Consider the following 22,441-nt stretch of genomic DNA (forward strand, 5'->3'; position numbering starts at 1 on the left):
GCATACAAGTCAGTGGTTTTATTGCGTTTTTTTCTTCAGTATTTAAAAAAGATGTCTTTTAAAGCAGAATTTCAATGCGTTTAAACCCTTGACAGATCTGAATACAAACCCTGTCCCTCTGCAAGGCCTGATTAGAGTCAAGCTGGGTCTTGCAAAGGCAACACTTCCTTGTTGCTAAATCATATGTCTAGGTAATAACCCCACGGATATTTTGTAATCATGTATATATTTTACTGATTACTATAATAATCTATCAGAACTGATAAGGTGTTAGATAAAGTATAGGTTTTGCATTTTAAAAAGGAACCATTTAAACAAATATATGACAATATTAGCATGAAAAATTCTTATGTAAATACAGCAGCAAAACGCTTTAGCAATTTTACTAGTCTGGAAAAGTTATCTGATAGTATTTTTAAATGCACAGGGATCTAGCTAGAAAAAATAAGCCTACACATAGTTAAACTGCCGAGTAAATATCAAAGTTCTGGCAACTTCCAAATATCTATATATAGATTCTATGGTTTAATAATCATATGCATTTTGCGATCTTTTCATTTACATTTTCACTTGACTCTATGGTTTTCAAATACCTGCAAATTTGGATTTAGTGCACTTATCAGTCTGTTACCCGCTAAAGCCTGAATCTGAAAAAAACCTATCTTGACGTAATAGTAAGTACCAGGCTGTGCAATGAGACTTAAATTATCAGTGAAATAGAACGAGATGCTGTGAATCACATTTGCATGAAAAAATTTAAAATATATTGCAACTCTTCCATCCCAAGGCTTGGGGCTTCAGCTCGGTTTGCATAAGCACCCAGCATGTAGACCTGAAGTATTTCTCTCTTACAAGTGGGCTTTAATCCAAGAGATTTTCACTCTTCCAATTTTTGTCCAAGCTGTGTTTATGGAGAAAAATCTCTGCAACTGTTGTGGGATGCACTGAGACATGGCAAGCATGTTCTTCATTTTTTTTAAAAGATAGCCAAACTCTTCTTTAAAACTCAAATGAGTTTTTGTGATGTTCAATGTGAAAGATGGGCAGAGCTTTGGCTATTTTATTATTTACCTGTTGATTCAGTCACTTCTAATGTCCATGAATACAAAGAAAGTATAAAGAGAAGTTGCAGTAAAAACAGGTAGGGCTATGTTCCTCAAAAGTATTTTTTCCTGGTTTTATGCCCAGTTTTGTACATATAGATCAGGTTATTAGGCAGTATTCAGTACAGTTTCTACATAAGCAAAATGTTTGTTCACAAATGTTTATCCTTCCTTTTGAGAATTATGGTTTTACAAATACAGGAATAAATATAGGGACAAGAGTGAGACTTTTTGAAATGTTCGTATCTTAAACAGCATAGAAGTGGAGCATAGGCATCAAAGACTGTATGACTACTAAAGGACCTATCACAACATTCTGCCAAAATCGTGGAAAACAGGTGTCAGGGCTGGACCCCTCTTTCTGTCATAGCTTTTTAGGCTGTGGGACTAAAATATAAATTAGGGATGGAGTAGATTTATCAATCATCTGGTCCATTTCTTTACCAATATAGGATTGCTTCTTAAAAGATATCCAGATACTTTGTTATTTAGCATATTTTTTTTTTGTTTTAATTTATTCAAGCCCTAGATAACTCTCCATAGAACCACTTAGTTGCAAATGTGTCAGTGCCATACAGTCACCCAGCTCAATTCCTTTGTCTCTCAATGATGGTTTAGATACATAGAGAGAATAAAATTTCTGCAGTTTTTGCTGCAGTTTTTGAAGGAACAGTCTTTGAGTGGAAAAGGCTGAGTTAGTAAAATCACATTTAATGAGAATGCATTTATATGAATGTAATTAAATGTTTTTCCACTAAAATTGTTTTTCATGTTCTATTCATATTATTGAATTTTATCAGATATATTAAGTTTTAAAATTTTCTTGTAGTTCTCATTAAAACAGTTTTATAATACATAGTATATTTTATATTAAATGTATTGTTCCTAAGTAATGGTAAATATATTGTTTTACACTAAATCATTTGGCATTATTAAAAAAAGTATGCAACAAAGTTAATTACTTGGGTGTGAAATTTCAGGTTTTCTGATTTGGAATTAAAATAAACAAGATGTCCCATAGGGCTGAAACTTTGTTGCCTTTTCATCTCTAGGAAAGACTTGTAGCTTTTTATCTTTTCCTATAAGATAGTCCTTAATAGGTGAAAATCTTTACTGTCTTGGGTGTTATGCATTCTGCTGGATGGCTATTTCAGCCTTTCATGCCACTGACTGACAGTAGTTTATTGGCTCTGTGAGTTTTCAGCCCTGTGCAGAAATACTCTTCGTGGCCTCTTGAAACTTTCAGTGGCCGGTTACTGCTGTACACGATGGCACTGCTTCAGTAAGGTGTTGATTCAGGATGGTTAAGCATGATTTGAGATATCTGAGCAATTCTCTTAAAGTCAATATGACTTCTTACCTGTGCTAAAATACTCTTTTGATATGGAACCTAAAAAGTCTGCAAAATTTTATGCAACTAGGAGACCGTAACACAAACGAGTGAGACAACAATTGATTCCTTTCCAAATTTCTGGTAATTGACTTTTCTGCCTGAGGTTGTTTCATAAAAGAATAATCCTATTGATATTCTTTTCAAAAATAAAATATTCAAAATGTCATAGAAGTACTGTAAACACAGGATTTTCAAAGTATTTGCTGTATTTGTTATGATCCAGAAAAATCGAGGGAGGAGAATCTTAAAAACTACTTAAAGTGCTTACAACTGGGCCTTCAATATGACACAGATAACTTCATTTAGGTAAATTCAAACTTCAGAAGCTTTTCCTAGCCTAATTAGACTGAGGTAATTAACAGAGATTTACATTATAGAGACGCAAGTCTGTGAGTTGCAGCCTAAGAAAAGCTCATATTATCTACCAGAGCTGTTCCTCCAGCAATAGCCTGGGAAATAGGAACCCCTAGAGGTTAAATATTTAAGAATCATTTGCAAAACTTTCCTCTTCCAACTGATAATCTGTGTATATGACCAACCACATTAAAAGGAAATTTCATTACTATATTTTAATATTCAATATAATAATATTTGTTTCTTCATAAGAAAAAATTATTGGTTTTTTTCTCATGCTACCCATGCATTTGAGTATCCATAACATTCTCTTTACATGAAGAATTCAGTTAAGATATAAATATTGCATGTTTTGCCTTTTTATTAAATGAGTTGCTTCTCTTCAGCCTTATAATGCCTTCTTTGCTGCAGTAAAATGGATTATGACTGAGCTTGTCTTGTAAGTAAATTTTATCAAGAACTTAATGAATATTTGTATGAATTAATGGATATTTGTACTTTTTGCCTTTTACGTACATTGTGCTGCTTCTATTATATGATCTAATTTCTGCAAGATGGACTTTTTACAGTATATGCCAGATAAGGTGTACTTTGGATGTTGCTGAATTTTTTTTCCCTGGCCTAATTCTTCTAACATTTCAAGTTAATACATAATGAGTATTGCCTTTAAAAGAGATTGCTTAAGAAATCGCAGAGAAATATCATATGGAGAAGAGGAAGCTTTAAGATGTATCTTGTATTATTAACCTACACTTTTTATTATTGTTCTTATCAGAGAGCAGAGCTGCAGATTTAAGTGAATTTTATTGTTACTGAAATAGAACTAATTTTTTCTTGTAGTCATGTTGTTTCAATTGTAAATTATAAGAGATTTCATCAAAGTTTGGAATAACAGTTAAGGAGAATTAACTGAATGGCTATTGCCAGAGGGCAGAGGTTGATCTTAAATGCAGCTTTCAAAATAAGTATCAGGAAAAGAAATCATGTTAAAATGCGACTTTGATGCTAGCTATAACAGCTTCAAAAATTTCCAGAAACTTTCTATGTTTATAAGTATTGTAGTTTCATGTCCGTATGATAAACTGGACGTTGGTTTCACATTCTTTACACTTACAATAACTGATGGACTGACACATTTCAGTCCATTCTTCAAAGCAAATTGCATTATATTTTAGTGGGGAAATGCATTCTCTACACGTCTAGTTAGAGTTGATTAGGCACTGGTTAATCAATCTTTTCTGCTTCTAGAAATAAATTAGTTTTATTATTTTAGTTCCAGAAGTAATATAAGAAAGTATTTTACGTGTACTCCTGTACTGTAGCCAGAACAGTTATAATTCTGTGGCATTTTACTGGAGAGTCAGAATAGCCTGCATAATGAAGAAATAATGTTAAATAATGTTCGACAGTAAAAATACTGTATGCTGCCATGCATTGAGAATTTTAATGGACACTTGAAATAAGATCAATAATTTCAATTAATAATAAGTAAATCTGTTATTTATTGATGGGGTTAATTTTAGAATAAATTCCTGGTGGTAAGACAGAACCCAGTGAAAATATTAGAATAGCAGTAGTTGATAATCCCAGAGTTATGCTAATCACCTGAATTTCAGTTCTGTGTTAGCGTTTATTTAGAATAGGATTAATGGTATCAATGCCAGTTTAGTGTTTTTTGCAAACATTCTGTGGAGTAATATGAAAACTCTAATGATTTCTTTAGGTTCCTTGTGGAATTTAATCTATGCAGTTGGTGGCACTCTGATCTAACAGCAAAAGGTAAGTGTAATTTTTTTTCCTGGCCATCGTGAAAGAAATGGCTAGATTAAATTGGATTTTTGAAATTCAGATGTGTGTAAAATGTTTTAGATTAAATAATAGATGTCTGATAACAATAGTTTGTCTCGCATGTCAGCATCCTCTTCTCTGTTAATGTTTCCCGAAACATAAGATAATTAAGATCATCTATGAATAACCACAAAGTGCTTGTGTGTACTTTAGGAATACTGTACACTAATGGAAAAGATAAGATAGCAGATAATGATTAAATATGGTTTTTTTAAATGTTTCCCTTCATTCCAAAACAGTCTTTGTGAAGAAAGCAATTACACTCGCCTTTTTCTGCTTATACTACACTTTTTCTGGAGCTGCTGTATTATGTAGGGGGTTATTGTGCTGGAAAATGCCATTTCAACAGAAGTCCCCAGGAACATGGTCATGTCAATACAATTTAATATAAAAATTTTTTTTAAGGCTTAAGATAGTAAATTTTATGCTTTTATTTTTAAACAAGACTGGTTAAAATTTTATTTTGTTTTATCATTCCATTCAAAATAGAAATTTTAAAGTAATAAGATCTGGATGAATTAAAATTCAATTTACTCAAAATAATTTTTAACAATGTGGAGGCTTCATTTAAAATAATAATGAAATTTTAACAGTTCCCATAAGAACTGGAAGTTTTCGAAGTCAACTGTCTCATATTTTAGCAGACTTTTTATGGCATTTCAGAAGTGTTGCTCAGAAGTAAAGGGCTAACTAATTTACAAGAGCAGTGCTCTTCAATTGGCTATTTCATAGGCAAATTATGCTGCATGCCATTTACTGGTATAATGATTTAAACTGCATTCTTCAGCCTTGTATTTGCAGATTTGCATATTCCTTAGCAAAGCAGGGGATAAAATTGCTACTTTAGCCTTTAGTTTATATTTGCATTGCCTGGATACTAGGCTGTCTTTATGCCAAAATAATATCCTGTCTGAAGTTAAGGTATCAGGAAAATGGAACACACTGGTGCCCTGGAATATTCCAGTGTCCCCTGTAGTAATAAAATGCTGGAGCTCTTCTAGCAGAAACATCTTTTGTAGAGCAACCAGAAAGTATGGCAGTAAGTGGCCAAGCACGTGTCAGGCTACTGCCTACCGTGTTGTAAATGCTGTGTAGGGAGAAGGGGAGGCTGAAATGGGTGTCTGCTGGAAGTGAAGACTTGATAAGAGCCTTCTGGAAATTTAGGTGCATGAGGTTAGTATAGCCTTTCCCATACTGATGTAAACTGTGTACTGCATTGCAACACTGAAGCCAATTCTTCTGTTAGGTGAACAATGAGCCTGCTGTAGACACACAAACAGAGCTTCATGAGAACCAGCCAGACACGACTTGCTTTTGGGGCTGCTTCGTAAACAGCAGTGCTTAGACAGGTCTTCTAAAAGCCAAGACTAACTGCCCAGTGATTTCCCTAACCATGGTGAAAAATGTCTCTTACACTGATGGCTGTGAAGGACAGTGGGGTTTGCTGTGCTGGACCCAGAAAATGCAAAACTGTTCCTTAGATCTGAAGAGGAATGGCAGGTATGCCAGTCTTAGTCCTTGGTGTTTGCGGAACAGCGCAAAGCAGCCAGTGTAGGGAATGGGTAACTTTTTTGCATGTTTTTTCAAGTGTACTGTACTAACATGCCTTAATATATCCTGACATGAAACACCCAATGGCACTTGCATTGTATGTTAGGGAAAATATCCTATAAAGGCAGCATCCTTCTTCACCTCATGAAAATGAATGTCTATTTTGTATTTTAAGCATGTACTAACTACAGAAGACAGGCATTAATAACTTGCAACCTTTCCTAAAGACAAAACTATGATTACAGTGTTTTGACAGACAAGCGTGATTGAGGGATTTTCATTCATGTTTCAGTTGAAAGTGAAGTTTTAACTACACAATTTACTTGGTCCATTTCTTTGATGAGTAGGAGTCTTGAAAATACCCCCTCATCAGGCTCATTGGAATGCCATCATTTTTATGGTACCACTTGCCCAGTTCAAATTTGGTTAGGTAGCAAGTGATAGTTGTTTGGAAACCAACACATGTTAGTGACACAAAAGCGAGAGAGATTTCACAAGAGAGAAGTTAGCAGGACAGAAAAGCATGTGCTTAGGTATGTTCTTCTGTAGATGCTACATTACCACTAAGAGCTGTAATAATTATCATTGCACTTCATGAAATTAAAACTAATGAACTTGCACATTTTTTATTTAACAATGTTTAACAAAGCTCAGAAAAAAATCAGCTCCTCTAATGGGGAAATTGCTTCCTGCTCAAATTGTGACATTAATAGGGCATCACATATTATGAAGATCCTAGAGGGTCCCCACACACCTGCCAATTTACCAAACCTTAGTATGAAAAAATACTTCTACACAATATCTTATAATCTCAATCACATTTGTAAATGAGAGAGAAGAAACTGATGCCCTAAACCTTGGGCAACCCCATCATCTTCTGGACTCTAATGAAGTGCTGGGAAATCTGAGACCCATGGATTTTTGGCAGTCTCTTTGTTACACAAGCCATATGCTGATACAAATGAGGGTAGACCCAAAATACAGGTGATAAATTTCAGTCATTCTTGGCAACAGATAAGGATAACAGAAGAGAAAGGGAGAAGGTGCAGTAGAGATAGTCAGACTTTTTTTTAAAAAATGCTAAATTGATAAATATGTCACAACCATAGTGAAAACATCAGAAATAACAAAACTTTTCTGACCAATTTTAGTACCCTCCTTGAGATTTGTGCATTTGGGGGAATATTTTTTTTAATTATATACAATAATTATGAACAGTTCAGAAATGCATGTCCTAGTGCGCGATTGCAAATGCAGTTTTGGTCATTCCCTGGCACTGCGCAGTAGATACACCACTGGCTCTGAGGCACATTATCTTGAATGGAAGATCTGTCAAGTCCAAGAGCCTGTTTAGTGTAATCTATTTTTGCCATACCTCATCTTGTTTTCTCACTTAGCAATTAGTTAAAGATAGGCTTAACATTTGTGCTGATGTGCAAGTGTATCTCTGTGTTAAGGAAGAATGAAGGGGTGGGGAGGAAAAAGAAAGGGAATGAGGGAGAGACATTGTCCAACAGATGCATCAGTGTGAGAGTCAGAAGAGCTGCCTTCAGTTCCCAGCTTTGCTGTTGACCTGTAGTTTGACCTTGAACCAGTCTCACTGCTTCCTGGTACCTCAATTTACCAATCTTTAAAATGTAAATAGTGACACTTTCTTTTCCCTTGCACTGTGAGGGCTTCCGATTAAAAGTGTTTTCAAGTCTTTGGAAAGCAGATAACAAGTATTGGTTCTGGGCAAAGTAACACATCTGTCCCGCACCCACAGAGTTATTCTAACTGATGAAACTCTGCGAAGATTCCCAAGCTGTAATCCAAAAGTGTTTTGGCTTCAGTAAAATGTACCACAATTTAGATATCAAATAATGTAAACCCCCATCCATAATAGTTAGTGATGCACAGTGTCACTGAAATAAGAACAACAGTAAGTCCATCTTGAATCTACAGAGAAAGAATAAAAGCTTGTGCATAAATGTAAAGTAGGTTGGCAATGGCTAAACCATGAATAACTACTTTAACAGTTATGTCTTACAAAATTACATTCCATGGATAAACTTTTTTTTTTTAAATTGAAAAAATAGTGTTATGCACTGCCTAGGAAATCTCACAGGGTGGCAGAAGCTGAGTAACATTTCCGTTCTCTGTGAGCTCTGTAATACAGCATCTCATGTTGTTCGGAATTTTGTGTGCTGTTCTTCCCATGTTAACATCAAGATATTTTTTCCTGTGCCTATAGCGCAGAGGTTGAAACAAACCCTAGAGCCCTGTGATACTGAATATCCAGCTTTTGTTTCCGAACGCACTATAAAGGAGACCACGGGGAATATTGCTTGCGATGACTGTTTCAAGTAAGCCCTTTCAATTTTTTTTATACAACTGTTTGTGACAAAGCAGTAAAACTGAATTATTCAAGGTTATGTTGAAGAACGTACAAGTCTGTTATGTTTTATCTTACATAATGACCTCTGTCAGGGTGTCATTTCTCTTATTACAGGGGTCATTTAAAAGTTTGATACCCTTAAATTAAAGCAGTGCCTATTATTTTCTACAAAAAAATGTAAAATCAGTAGAGGCTTATGCTAATTTCAAAGAATAGTGAATGTTTTAAGACTTTTCCTGGACACAGGCAGCATTCTAAGGGCATATTCTGTAAAGATTTAGATGCAAAAAGGGTAGTGCTGTAGCTCTCCTGTACAGGAGTGAAACCCTGCTGGATAGTTTAGAAGTTCCCTTGTGGTACAGTGAGATCTGGTTCTTTTATTTGAGTACCAAACAGTGTTTCCTTCTTACAGTTGTTAGGCTGAAAGAGTGGGAGAGGATTAAATCTATCCTCCAAACTTTCAGTGCTGGGAAGCTGAGTTAATAGTAACAAATCTCACATGTCAGTGCTGCAACCTTGTCAGTTCTACCAGTGCTACTGTAGAGTTGTCCCTCATAGGGTTAAAAGAGAAAGACTTCAGTCTAGCTTTTCTCCTTCGTACTAAAAATGTCTTTTCTCTGCATTTAGTGCTTATGTGCAGTGACATTTTTACTGTAGTTATAGAACATTGTAATTGAAGAATTGCATAGGTATTGTTTATGCAAATTTCTGTACTTCAGTACGGTACTCTTAATTGGATTTCCTTTATGCTGAGAGGTAATCATCACAAAGGAGATTAGTATTTACAGCAATAATTTGTCTATCAATGTAAGTGTTAAGAAGAATTTATAAGTTGAACAAAAATGGTTGCAACTCTTCCTTTCCAGACTAAATCAATGTCCAATTAGCAAATAAAGGTGAAAAGTTCTCTTTGAAGTCAATAGGTGTGCTGCTGGACTTGCTCCTAAATTTTCTCCTCAATATCTTCATTGTTTTGAAACAGGAAATAGGAGTAAGTACACTGGAGATATATTTTAAGTGCTAATATTCACTTTTAATTTGCTGCTGACCAATTTTTAATTAAAAGGAAATTATTAATGTCTAGTATGAATAATTGTTTTTATATGGCTTTGTGGGATAGAAGTATGAAAGTGCTTTTTAAGTCGATCCTAAGGAACCCTTTAACAATAGGTCCCACTGCCTGAAAAGTACAAACTCAACAAAAACAAGCCGTGACTTTTCCACTTGACATATCAAATACAATGTATGTTACGCTGCTACGAGTGCTTCATGCCAGCATTGTAGAATTCAAGTAGCCTTATTTTGTGATCATTTAGCTGAAGATTACTGAGAATTTGTGCAACAAGTTATCCTACGTCTCTTATGTTTAAATATTGCAAACACGCTTGATTCCATGAAAAGATTAATTTAACAGGACCAGGTTTTCTCAAAGGAATGCAGATTTCAGTCTGTCGTCTTAGGTAACTTCAGGTCAAAGGAAATAACTTTCAAAAATAACACAATTCTGCAATACTTGGACAGCACTGAGTTGGAAACTGAGTTTAGTGAAAATTATAGTATTTCAAAAATAATGCGCTAAGATCTTTTTCATAGAAAAACATTTTGTGTTCCACAGTGGAACAAAAAAATAAAAGAAAACCCTGTAAGTTACAAACTGATCTCAAGGCACCCATTATTTTTCTCCACAAGCAATGGCAAAACCTAAAGAAATAATCCAGAAGAACTATTAGATTCTCATGGGAAAGTTCTTCGTTAAACCATTCACCCACTGTCATTAACAATCTACAAATTGCATCTAAGATTGCAGTCTGCATTGGATTCCAAATATTTTTGTTATAACCCAGGACACTTTCCCGCAGAACAGCTAAGGAATTTGACCCAAAGTCCTTTGTAGACCTACATCTTCTGACCCAGTTTTCTGTTTCATGGCCTCAGTACCAATAAATATTTTTACAAGCAAGTGTATTGCTTAATACTTGTAATTTAAGAATGATGGGCTCAATCACTTAAAATTAAGGTTCAACCCTGTATGCAGTGAGTCTTGAACTGACACTGTGTTCAATGGTTTGTCTGCACGGCATCTGTTACATACTGGGCTCTCGATTCCGATCCCTTTGAGTCAGTGGGATTATTTTCTGTGTCCTCCTTGGATCGTGTTATAGATTAATCTGTTTGTGATATATACTTGCAAATCTTGATTACAAATAGAAAAAAATATTTGTAAATATTTAGCTGAATATACATCCACTCTAATATTGCAAACCTATTTGAAAGACACTGGAAAAGTCAGTTTATTGTGAACAGGTTTGCAAACAAAAGTTGTGCAAATACTCTGCTGCAAGGAAGTTTATGTCACAAGTTACTCGTTCAAGTCACTGTCTTTTGTTCCTACAGTGTCAGGCACTACTGCAGAGGCCTTGTTTGAAAAAGGAGACTAAAAGCAGTCTCTTAGTAGAGTAAAAATGTTGACTGATGTTAATTGAAACCATATAATGTTACTTAGATAAGACATTTTGGAGCACAAATACTGTGTTATTGCTAACAAAGTCACAGTCATAGTCAACAAGATCACACAGTGAGAGTCAGAGGCTCAGTCTTACTCAGTTCTGGGTGTTCTGTTACTGATCTTATAGAAATACTCCTCACTTCACAGTTACCAAGGGGAACAGTTACCAACTGTAGTTATAAAAACTAAACCTATTCTTATAAACATTTCTAATCATAATTTTTAATCATGGGTGCTTGGATTTAAATCAAAGTATCCTCACAAATAAATCACACAATGAATGGACGACGTGCTAATTACTTCATAAATAGCTGGCTCACCTTTTCAGCCATCTCTGAAAACTCAATCAATGCAAGGGCACCTATACGCTTAAGCAGACTTTGAGTCAGGCACCAAATGTATGCAGACATATAAAATACACTCTCTATATGTAAACTTATCTCTTACTAGCAAAAAATAAATGCTACTTTGGGATAATTTGCAATGTTTAAAAACAATTTTCAAAAATACAGGTTTTATTAAGAAAGCAGGAGCCTAAAAGAAAATAAGAATTAACATAAGAATGTCATTAGGGTCAGGGTTTGGCTGTCCCACCCCATAATTTGTTGTTATTCAATATCCCAATGATTATTAAATTAATCTGTTATTTAAACAGCAATCAGAAGTTAACCCATATTTTCTAAGCACTGTCAACAAGACAGAAAAACTGGGATTTTTAAAAAATCTGAAATGCTTCATATTTTCCAGTAAGCTATTCCCTTTTATAGCAAAAAACTTACCAAAAGAAAAAAAAAAAAAGCATTACTTCTGAAAACTCAGATGACAGACTGTTGAATGTTCTATGGCAGCTTCAGTGTTGGAAAAAGTTAATTGCTAAAGAGAAATGGGTTTTTTTTTATTAATGTCGACTGGCACTCTTTCTGTTGAGTCAGAGCTACACTAATACCAAACGCACTTGGTATGGGTTTTAAAGGCGTTGTGCTGCTCGGAGATGTGTTTTTGATTAGACATTAAATTTGAAGTCTTTGGCTAAATAAGCATCTCAATGTTGCTTGCATTTTTATGAGGTATTGCCCCAACGTGTTAGCCAATTTTTAATACAAGTAAGCATGTCAACCAAAATTCTTCAGCAATTCTCACTGGTTACATTACCAGTTTTTGCTTTCTGGTGATCTCAGCATTGCAGTTTAATTGCTGATACTTAAAAAGCACTGAAAATGTCTAAGGAAAGCATTCTTAGAAAGACAAAGTTGTTGTTATAAATTAGAAAGGATAATGGCTGTTACGATATTTGACCAGAGAAAGATACCTGATCTTTTTAGTATATCCACTCATCTGTTTATAGAACAAACAAAAAAAAATTTTCTCTAATTGCAAATCTCATTTTTGCATTAAAATTCAGATATTTTCATTTAGCTTCATTTAGGAAAACACCATTAATTTCAGCATTAACTCAGGCTACTATGAGTGTGGGTATAGATCTTCTGTAAGCACAGCAGCTTACTCATCTGATTATTTATACATTAAGTATATATTTTAAAATTTCAAATCTGCAAGTAGCCATTTGAGTACATAGTTGCCAAATTTGCATGTTCAAAATTGTAGAAACTGTGGGTATACAAATCAGGCAGAAGTTGCACAGTCAAATGCTTAAAAATCTGGCCTTTTAACCTCTCCTGTTCATGTGTGATGACATACTGGACTTGGATGCAGACCAAAAATCTGGCCTTACTTCCAGTGACCCAGGGAGCAAAGCCCCCTTCTCTTTTAATTGCAGCACTCATGGGTCCACAAGGTCAATATCAAAAACCCAAAGAAACTGGTTTGTTCCCAGCTGATTTGTTGTGCACAGTCTTAAGACACAAAATAAAGAGAAAAGTAAATATGAGCAAGCCGTATTTTCACTAGGGAAGCAAGGAAGTATGTAGCTACAATCATCCTAACCCTGGGAAAGACTTATGTGTGTGTTTTAATTATGCAAGATGAATGTAAGTGTTCCCTTTACTTTGTTGTATATCACATATAAATTGCCTGTTAAATTGATAGGAGCTACTTCTTTGGTTAAACACTGTCCCATGTATTATATATTTGGCCCATTGGACTGTTAGTAAGCAGACAATTATTTAACAGGGAAAATCATCAATAAACCAAATGCCTTCTCTTGCTTTCTTATAGACTGGGCATTGAGCACTGTTCATTGTCAATAAAAAGAGGTAAATGGCAGTGGAATTACAGTTCAGGATGACACTGAACCCTTCATGTGGCTATATAATGGCAAATTTCAGACTTGTCCACTAAATGCACTTATTTGGCCGTAACAGACAAATAACAATACAAATTAGATTCAGATTGTTCAGGGCATGAGTATACTAGTGTCAGGAGTAGTGAAATCTGCAGACATTAAAATGGTAATGGTTTTATAAACCACTTAATCTTGAGACATACCACCATTTGCTAAAATATTTCTGCATTTCTTTCTCAGTAGAAGCTTGCCAAACTGCTGTACTTGATCGTGTTTAAAATGTGTAAATAAATATGCAGTTCAATTTCCCATGAAATAAATAATCATTTGCCTTTTCAGATGTAGTTAGTTTACTTCTAAACAAATCATCTTGCTACATAAAACAAGCAAAGCATCAAGGGCCAATTTCTTCTCATTTGTGCTCTATCTATGCACATCAGAATATCCCTGTAGATTTCCTGGAGTAGTTTGGGCAGTAAATTATAGTCAGTCTTCTAGAAGACGTTGTATTCATTTTACTGTATCCATCTTATAGGACCCTGAAGAAAACCAAATGTTCTCTATATTTCACCATACTTTGTTTAGACTGTATGTTTTTAGACGCTTGCTTTTTCAGCAACCATGCCAAGTACACACGTGATACCATGCACATAAATGGTTTTGACCTATGCCCATGTTGAGTCACAGGTGTGCTATAGTCAAACTGCTCACTGCTGATCTTGGCAACGTTAAACAGATCTTAATCTCTGAAAGCTTGCTTAGATGTGCATGGAAGTCAAGGGTTATCTTCAAGGGAAACAGTATTTTGCATACCTCAGTAGTTAATTGTTGAAGTCTCAAGAATCAAAATCTTAGTCTACAGAGTCATCTTGCACCTCTGCTTTGAAAATCAGATCTTCCAGGCTTGCAGAATGCTTATGAGTGTTAAAAAGTCTTTACATTTGCAGCAACAGCAGTATTGGTAGAAACTTACGGTAGCCAAAACCCCCAAACTCTAGAAGATCTCAAAAGGTTTTTTTCCTGTTCTTTCCTTGTAAAAAGTATCAAATTATGCAAGTTAAACTGCCAGAATTGTTTATTAAAGGTCTTTATACTTGATTTAAAATCCTATAGTATGTGTTACCCACCCATCTCCAACTGTATGCTGAGTAACAACTTCTTCACTCCAAAGGCAACAGTGATTATAATGTTTGTCAACAGGTGCCATTTAAAGTCACTGTATGGGAATTTAACTCTACCCTTTAATAATGTATATTTCGAATGACCAGTTCAGGAAACACTGTAAATTACTATTTTTATTTAAGAAAATAGGTATATGAAATAATAGGGCAAGACATATGTGTTATCAGGCAGGTCTGTGCCTGCCAGTCATTAGTTTGACAATCCTTTGGACAGTTTTCAAGGGCGGTTTTTGTTTGCTTGGTTTTTTTGTTTTTAAATAGACAGAGATTTTCAATATTACTTTTTTGTTTCAGAACTTATTTAGTGTGCTTGTTCAATTCAGGAGTTTTGTAGCTGCTTATACACAGAATGACACCTTACATTGAAAATAGTCTTTCATTATTATTCTCAGTTTCTATGTCAGAGTGTTCCCCCAAAAATCAAAACTTTGGAGTTTGTTTATTTAGTTGACAAAACCATGCAAATCTGTATTGAGATTCTCTCTCTCAACTTGCTTGGCACTGTAATCGTCATAAAAAAAGCTAAAAAATCATCATAAAAAGAAAGAATCACTGTGGGTCAAAGGAGAAAAGGTATATTTAATGTTAAAAAAATTCTGACCATAGTGGCAAGGAATATATATTGAATGAGAGGGGGACTCTACAGAAGGAAGAGAAAGATGAGAAAATGTACAGTGGTCTTTTTTTGCAGATGTGTGCAACTTTTTCCTTAGGAGACTTCATAGCACTGACCATGTGGTCCATCTATAAGTACTGCAAAATCTAGGAGATACATGGGTCAGCTTCCTAGCAATTCGATCTATTAATGTTGTCATTAGCTTCACCGTAGGTTTTTTTCTGACAAGTAGGATGAGATGTGCGCTCTCTCTCTCCTAACTCCCCACTTCCCTACTTATGTCTTCCAAATCAGCCTAGAGCTGAATTGCTTCAGGAGTTTATAAATAAAACTTCTGCATGGGAAGGTGGTGATCTCCACCCATTTGCTGTTCATAATTAAGCTCAGTAGTGCTATAAAATGTAAATATTACCACTACTTGAAAGTTAACATAATTTTACATTTTAAACAAGCAGTTATAAATATTAACCAAATGATACATAGTAGCTGACACAATGAAAGGGTGCTTTGTAACAACAGGAGATTTAAAAAGTTGTATGAATGCCATAATATAGTGAGCTGAGTAGTAATATATATATATATATCAAAGATGGCTTAGAATAAGACAACTTATTAAAATTGGAAAACATTGCAGTGAATTTTTAAAGCCAGGCACACTTGTGAAGAATTGCTATCACTAGGAAGTTCATTTCTGTTTATAGTATATTCAGATTGTATTATAGTCTGATTGATGAAAAACTATGCAAACATGACTTAGGCATCTGTACATTTAGCACTTCCCTTTATAAAGGATTTCAGTGCTTAATAGATATTTAACTTGGAAAAACAACATGTGTCTTAAGATTTGAGTGCCATGCAGGGAACGTTTGTGTATTAGCTAAAATATTATAGAGTTTTAACTAGCTATGGAGAAGATGACATGCAGTGTACTTAATTCTTTCAGATGTGGTCTTCTCAATTGTTGCTAAAGTTTATATTGACAGAAATAAATTAACAACCACCTTGCAAAGCAAACTGGGGGCACATCTGAGGAGCACTTCAGTTCTAGGATTTATTACACTTTTGATGTGAATCTTCTGATCATTCCTGCTTTTTATACTTCAGTTTGTGTTGCATAGCTCTTTGCTAGAGCCGTATCAGCTTTGTAGATTAGACTAGACCTAAATCTGTGGAAAAGAGTAGTTACCAATTCATGCAATTCAAAAGTTACTTTTACAATGTCATATGATATTTGTGAGCCTTCCTAAATCAGAGGAAATCAAATGGCTTTTTAATCTTTAAATTGTATTCAGAATCTAGCTGAGACATCATCTAATATTTTAAGAGATGCCTCTCAATACAAACCACAGCTATTTAAGTAGGGTTAAAAAAACTCTGCTAAAAACACATTGGCTAACATGCTATAGTAGAACTGCATTTTCCAGCCTGGATAACTTCTCTGACCTCCCTATCATCATCCTGCTAACCAGGTGTCACTGTCAAAAAGCAAAGTCCAAGCTTTAAGAGACCTCTGATATGATTTGCTTTGTGCCAATTACTGTACCTCCTCTGTTGTTCATTATGAGCAGTTTGTCATAGAATCAGGTACCCACTCTGCTTATGGAGACCCACTTATGCCACACTCTCAGCTCAGGTTTGTTTAAGGGGTGTGAACCTTGACTCATGTGTAAAATGGAATTTCTGAGCTTGGTTTCTTTGCAAAAATCTTGCAGTCCATTTTAAACCTAGTGATCTGAAACTCTCCATTATCTTACATCCTCACAAGGGTGGGCAGGTGGACTAAAAGTTAGGAGCATTGTCAAATTCCTCATTACACAAAGTACTTTTTTCATCCTAAATTCTGTATACTCAAAGCTCTTGAATGTTTGTAACATTTCTAATATGCAGTTGGTAAGGTACTCTTATCTGAGCATCAGTTATTTAGGAAAGCATCCCCTGATTGACAGTGAGAGAGGAATGGCACTTCTGGGGTTTCCTATCTGAAGAAAAGTGGTTGCCAACCATGCCACAGCTCTCCAGGGTTGTAAGCCTTCAGCAGACACAGGAAGGGTGAGGTTGATGTTGTTCATTTGAATCCTTGATTCTAAACTTGCTTTGAGTAGGTATGTTTATGCGGACACCAAATTGTGCTGCAGTCAGTCAGGCTATACGTGGTAGCAATATTTTGCTAGCATGGGGTCAGGTTGCAGGCCTGAGGCTGAGAGTTTATCTGTCTCCTTTTATATGAGAGAACCGCTGGCTGCTTTTTTTCATATGCTTGAACTGCTCTAGCTCTCAGAAATGTTGTTATTGGCATATATGTTATTTTTATAAATTGCATTAAAGATATTTCATTCTCTATCATCATTTATTTGAAAAAAACCCAAGTAGCCCAATTTGACTGTGATATAAACATTTCATTCATTCATTTAAAAAATGTGATAAGTGAGAGAAATGTGGGTTGGAAATGTAGCCAGCAGCCTGGAAAGCACATGATAGGAGTTGGGAAACAGCACAGCGGATATCTGCACTTCAGTTGAATGCTTAAAGTTTGTTCCAGACCATTAGGGTTGAACATTTGCAACCAACAGTTATGTGAGTAACACATATTTGAGTGCCGAGTGCACAATATTTTCCATTTACTGTACCCTGGTGCTGGTATGTTTTTTCTTTCTCTAAAAAATAGGAAAGATCAAATTTGGCAGATACGAAATGTAATCCCAAAGTAATGACTAATCTTAGTCCAAAATACTCAAACTTCATTAATGCAGGTTTGCATACAAAAAATACGCTGAAAGTCCTGGAGGGAAAGGGCTGAATTTACAGAGATGCTTAAGCATCAGACTGCCCAGTGGGGGCTATCTGAGTTGGGTACCATGGAAATTCAGACTATTTTTTCACATCTTTGTGCATGTGTTTAGGTTGCCAATTTGAAAATACTGCCCTCAGTTTATTTCAGTTTGAACTGTTCACACTGAAATACTTCTGCAAGGGCAAAACAGCTGGTAGCTAAAAGATCTTTTATATTGCCTCTTAAAAACGATTGGTATGATTATGTATGTGCAGGAGTGTCATATGCTAACACAAAAATGAGATATTATTCTAGTCAAAATTTGAATGTAAGTCCCACAGTCATCACTGTAGCATTAAACAATAGAATTAAAGTGTTCCTATGGTCATTACAGAAACGAATGAAAAGTACACATATGGATTTTTTTTTTCCCCTTGAATCACGCTGTTAAAGCTCCTGAACATGAAATTAAAGATGAATCTGAACAGCCATTTAAATGTTTATAGGATTAAAATCCTGCCTAAGCCATGTGTTTATCACGACCACACAGTCTACTGCATAGCATCTGTTGTCATGAGCACAGATATAATAGCATATTACTGTAAAATTTAAAAAATTTATATTGTTTGTAAAATACACCATATAGATCAATAATTCTTACTTATGAACAAGCGTGTTTTAAAACAAAGCACAATAATGCAGTATTTCTGTGAGAAAACAAGAATTAAGTTTTAACTAGAAACACACAGCATTGTTCTTAAACAAGTTGAATTGCTTTTAATGTTGGTGCTGTGCCCAAATCATCCTCAAATTACAAAGAAATGTCCTCCATTCTGCAGGATAATGGGGAAATATTTTCTCTAAATTTTTTGGTTCCTCAAGTGTAGTCTTATCCTGTAAGTATCTTCAGAGTTCCGTGCTGCTTGTCATTCATTTTGTTCCCTCAAACACTTTGCAACCTTTGCGACTGTCTGAAGAAAGAAGGGGAGAATGGATCTGAAAACCATAGATTTCTGAATGCTATCAGGAGGTTTATTACCATTCTTTGTTGTTGAAACAAGTCGTGTAGTGGTGTCACTGGCCACCAGCTAATGGTGGTTGTAAGCCAGGAAGAGGAAAATAGTTCAGTGCAAGTGACCAATAAATGATGGTATTTGAGATCCTCAGTCCAAACAGACTAATATGACTGTGTCCTCTCTACAGCTGTCTGGCCTACCCTCAGTCCCATATAAAGTATGCTGCATTCAATACATTTCCTTAAGACCGGGTGTGTCTGGGGCTATGTAAGTGGCTGCTTATTAGTAGGGAAACCTCAGGTCTGTGTTCAGTTTATATCCTGTCCAAAACCTAACATCAGTGGACAAGGAAATGGATTATCTCTCCTCCATGGAAATATAGAGATGAAGCTGTTTAACAGTAATATTGATTTCCTTTAATAGCAGGTGTTATAGTCAAATAGTAGAGAGTAAACAACTTAAAGGTTAAGTTTGCATAGCTGGACAAGACACATCTCTTGCATGTTTGAAACTGAATTACCTTAGCTTTGCCTGTTATGGATCCAGCTATGTTAGGAAAGGAAAGTTGAAGCCAGCAGCATTTTGGAAACAAGAGGTTAAGGCTACCACATACAGATTTTGCACCTTATGATTCAGGTAGTTGTAGTGAAGCAATGGCTTGCATTAAGCAAGGAAATAGGGCGCCAACACTGCTTGTCCTATCATCCCTGCCCTTTCCTGCCCATCTGGGAACACCTCCCTCCTTTCCAGCGAGGTTTGTGCCTCTCCCAGTTGCCTTACTGATACTTTGCCAGCCCAGAGGTTCAGAGGCTGGAAGATGAAAGAAGAGAAAGAAGCACACGGTGTGAAAGAGGGCAGTGCAGCAAGGGTAGTGTCAGCTCAGTCCCTACTCCTCTGCTGCCCTGAGTAGATCTTCTAATTATTCCTCCTTACAGGGGCAAGTAATTCTTATAAAAAGAAAATTCTAAAATTAAGTTGCCTTTTTTTTAAACATAATCTGTGGAAGAAATTACTATGGTAACAATATAATATATATTATAACTATGAAAACTTTTATATATACAAGCAAAAGGAAGAGATTCAAATTGGAAAAACCCCAGGTTTGAATGTAGTGTGCTGGCTCTTTTAGAACAGGTCTTGTAGTCTGCACTTAGCTTTAGGCATCACATCTCACCCCATTCAGGATGCATTTCTCTGCAGGATCACTATTCAGCCATTAAAGAGAGAGAAAGACCCTCCTGCAGAGGATGATTCAGATCACCGAAGCCAAGCTCCTGCTCTGAATTATCCTTGAATAGTCTGTGTCTCTGCATGTACTCTGTTTCAGAGTTGGAGGTGATTACCCTTCTAATGCAGGAACCTGAGTTACATGCATAAAGGCAGCTGGTGTGACTGCCCTCCAAGATTTGTATTACAGTGCTATTATGATGCTTTCCAAATTCTAGGCTATCTTAAGAAATTAGAAAGAACTGGTTCGCTGTGGGAAGAGTCATTTAGCCACCAGACACACATTAAAAGTGTGCTTTCTTATCATGCCTTCATAAGCATAACTTCAGCAAATATAATTATGAATGCAGCAGTACTTGAATTCCAAGTCTTTTCCTGTTTCATTCCACAATGAAAAACTAATTTTCAAGGAACAGATTAATAAATAGTTGCATTTTTAGCAAATATTTACTGTTTCCAAATAAAACATGAAGCTGTTTTTTTTCCCAGATAAATTCGTATGATATTTGTGCAGATGTTTTTATATGGGCCGATACAGAAATAGATTAGAAAGAAACAGGTAAAGCGCATGCAATATGAGAAAAGTGTTTTGTAATGCTCTGACTCAAAATACAGACTTTCTTGCAGATTTACTCTCTGTTCTTATTTTTTCTTCATTAACAAAACAGTTTGGCATGACTAGATTTTCTTCCTCCTTCTCTCTCTACCACTATCAAGTGTTAAATTTCTTCCTTCCTCACCTTGCCCACAAAGTGAAGAAGCAGTTTGTGTTCAGGTCTGTTTTAAGCTTCTGAACCTGCACATCAAATAGACCAAACTAGTTCCTCAGTGGATGAAAGATGGAGGAGAAATTATTAATAAGGTTCTTCTTGACTCAATATGGCTTCAACACCACAGGAACCCCAACAGTTTATTCCATTTTATATATGGAGACATATGCAAGGCTTTTTCTGTGCTGTCACTATCAAATGATGGTGATGGTACCAGTGTAAAGAAAAAAGGTTCAAATCAAAAGATTTACATTACTTAACACAAAAAGAGCTTTACCCTTTAAACATGAAACATTCTCCATAAATATTAAACATAGGTTATTAAACATAGACTTTCTTTTGATCATTAAACTAGCAATAAAGGTCAATAAAACCCCTTACTCTGTCCCGGAGAGTTGTCTCCCATATTGCCAGTGACACAAATGACAGCCTAAGCTGCAGATGTTCAGAAATGCTTATCGTAACATAAACTTTAGAGACTGATAGTGGAGCTCATTTAAAAGGCAAGACCATTTGCATTACTTTGTCAGCAACTTTCTTTATTTCCCACTGCAGTCATGGAAGCTGTTTTGCTCGAGGTTTTTCTCCCTTGCAACTGAAGCTTGATGTATGCAATGAAACTTTTTGGTGAAATATTTCACTGTTTGAATGACTTTGTTCTGTGTTTATGCACCTTTTGTTTTCTGTGAATGTTCAGTTCCTGAGACTTACTGGCATGAACATTCACTCAAAATGAATTTCAAAGATGCATGGGCATGTCACCATGGAAACTGGAAGTTGATCTCAAACAGAAGGCCTGCCACTGGGATGATTGTGTGCTCTATCCAGTTGGGGCATGGAAGCAGTGCCACGTGAATTATCTGAATAGTCACAGAGCAACTGCAGTGGTTATGACTGGCAGAAACTTCTTTGCCATTGATCTAGTGAGGGTAAGAATACCTCATGACTGCAAAATGATCTTAAATTACAGCAGCTGAAAGAAGTATAATTTGCTTGTGCACATTCTATTGATAGAAAAGAAAGCTACATTGGACATAAATTTTTAGTCCCCCTTAATTATTTGCTCAACTCAATCCTCTGTCTTCACTTGTTGATACATTAATCCTTTGCCTGTGACCTCACAAGTCAGTAACTGGTGAGGACACACACTTGGCTTTACACCCTCATTTCAACTTTATATTTGAGAATTGTGAAAGGGAAAACATTCATTTACTGCTTGTGGAAGATAACATTTTCTTTTTAATTTACCTCTTGTATGGTGGATGAGAAGCTAGTTGTTCCACTTTGCAAGATATTAGTCAAGATATTATTATGCACTATGGAAGAAAAGGCTGCAGTGAGCCAAAAGTTTCATCTTTTTATGGTTCTTTAGATGACAGTCACATGTCCTGTGACATGGCAGTCACCATAAGGTCAGACACTCCACAAACATCTGTAATAGATAAACAGACTGTAGATTTGTAAGAATATTCACTGTTTGGTAAACT

The 22,441-nt window shown here is 35.6% G+C and overlaps 1 protein-coding gene across 1 annotated transcript in view; it reads left to right on the forward strand.

Moving 5' to 3' along the window:
- The window catches only part of CACNA2D3 (calcium voltage-gated channel auxiliary subunit alpha2delta 3), a 463,311-nt gene that overhangs the window by 436,486 nt on the left and 4,384 nt on the right, over positions 1-22,441 (forward strand). The window contains exons 33-35 of the mRNA XM_059823195.1: positions 3,237-3,289; positions 4,574-4,629; positions 8,483-8,594. Coding sequence (XP_059679178.1) covers positions 3,237-3,289; positions 4,574-4,629; positions 8,483-8,594 — 221 coding nt within the window. The remainder of the gene's footprint in view (positions 1-3,236; positions 3,290-4,573; positions 4,630-8,482; positions 8,595-22,441) is intronic.

Source organism: Gavia stellata, chromosome 12 (genome assembly GCF_030936135.1).
Source record: "Gavia stellata isolate bGavSte3 chromosome 12, bGavSte3.hap2, whole genome shotgun sequence".
Classification (NCBI taxonomy): Eukaryota; Metazoa; Chordata; class Aves; order Gaviiformes; family Gaviidae; genus Gavia; species Gavia stellata.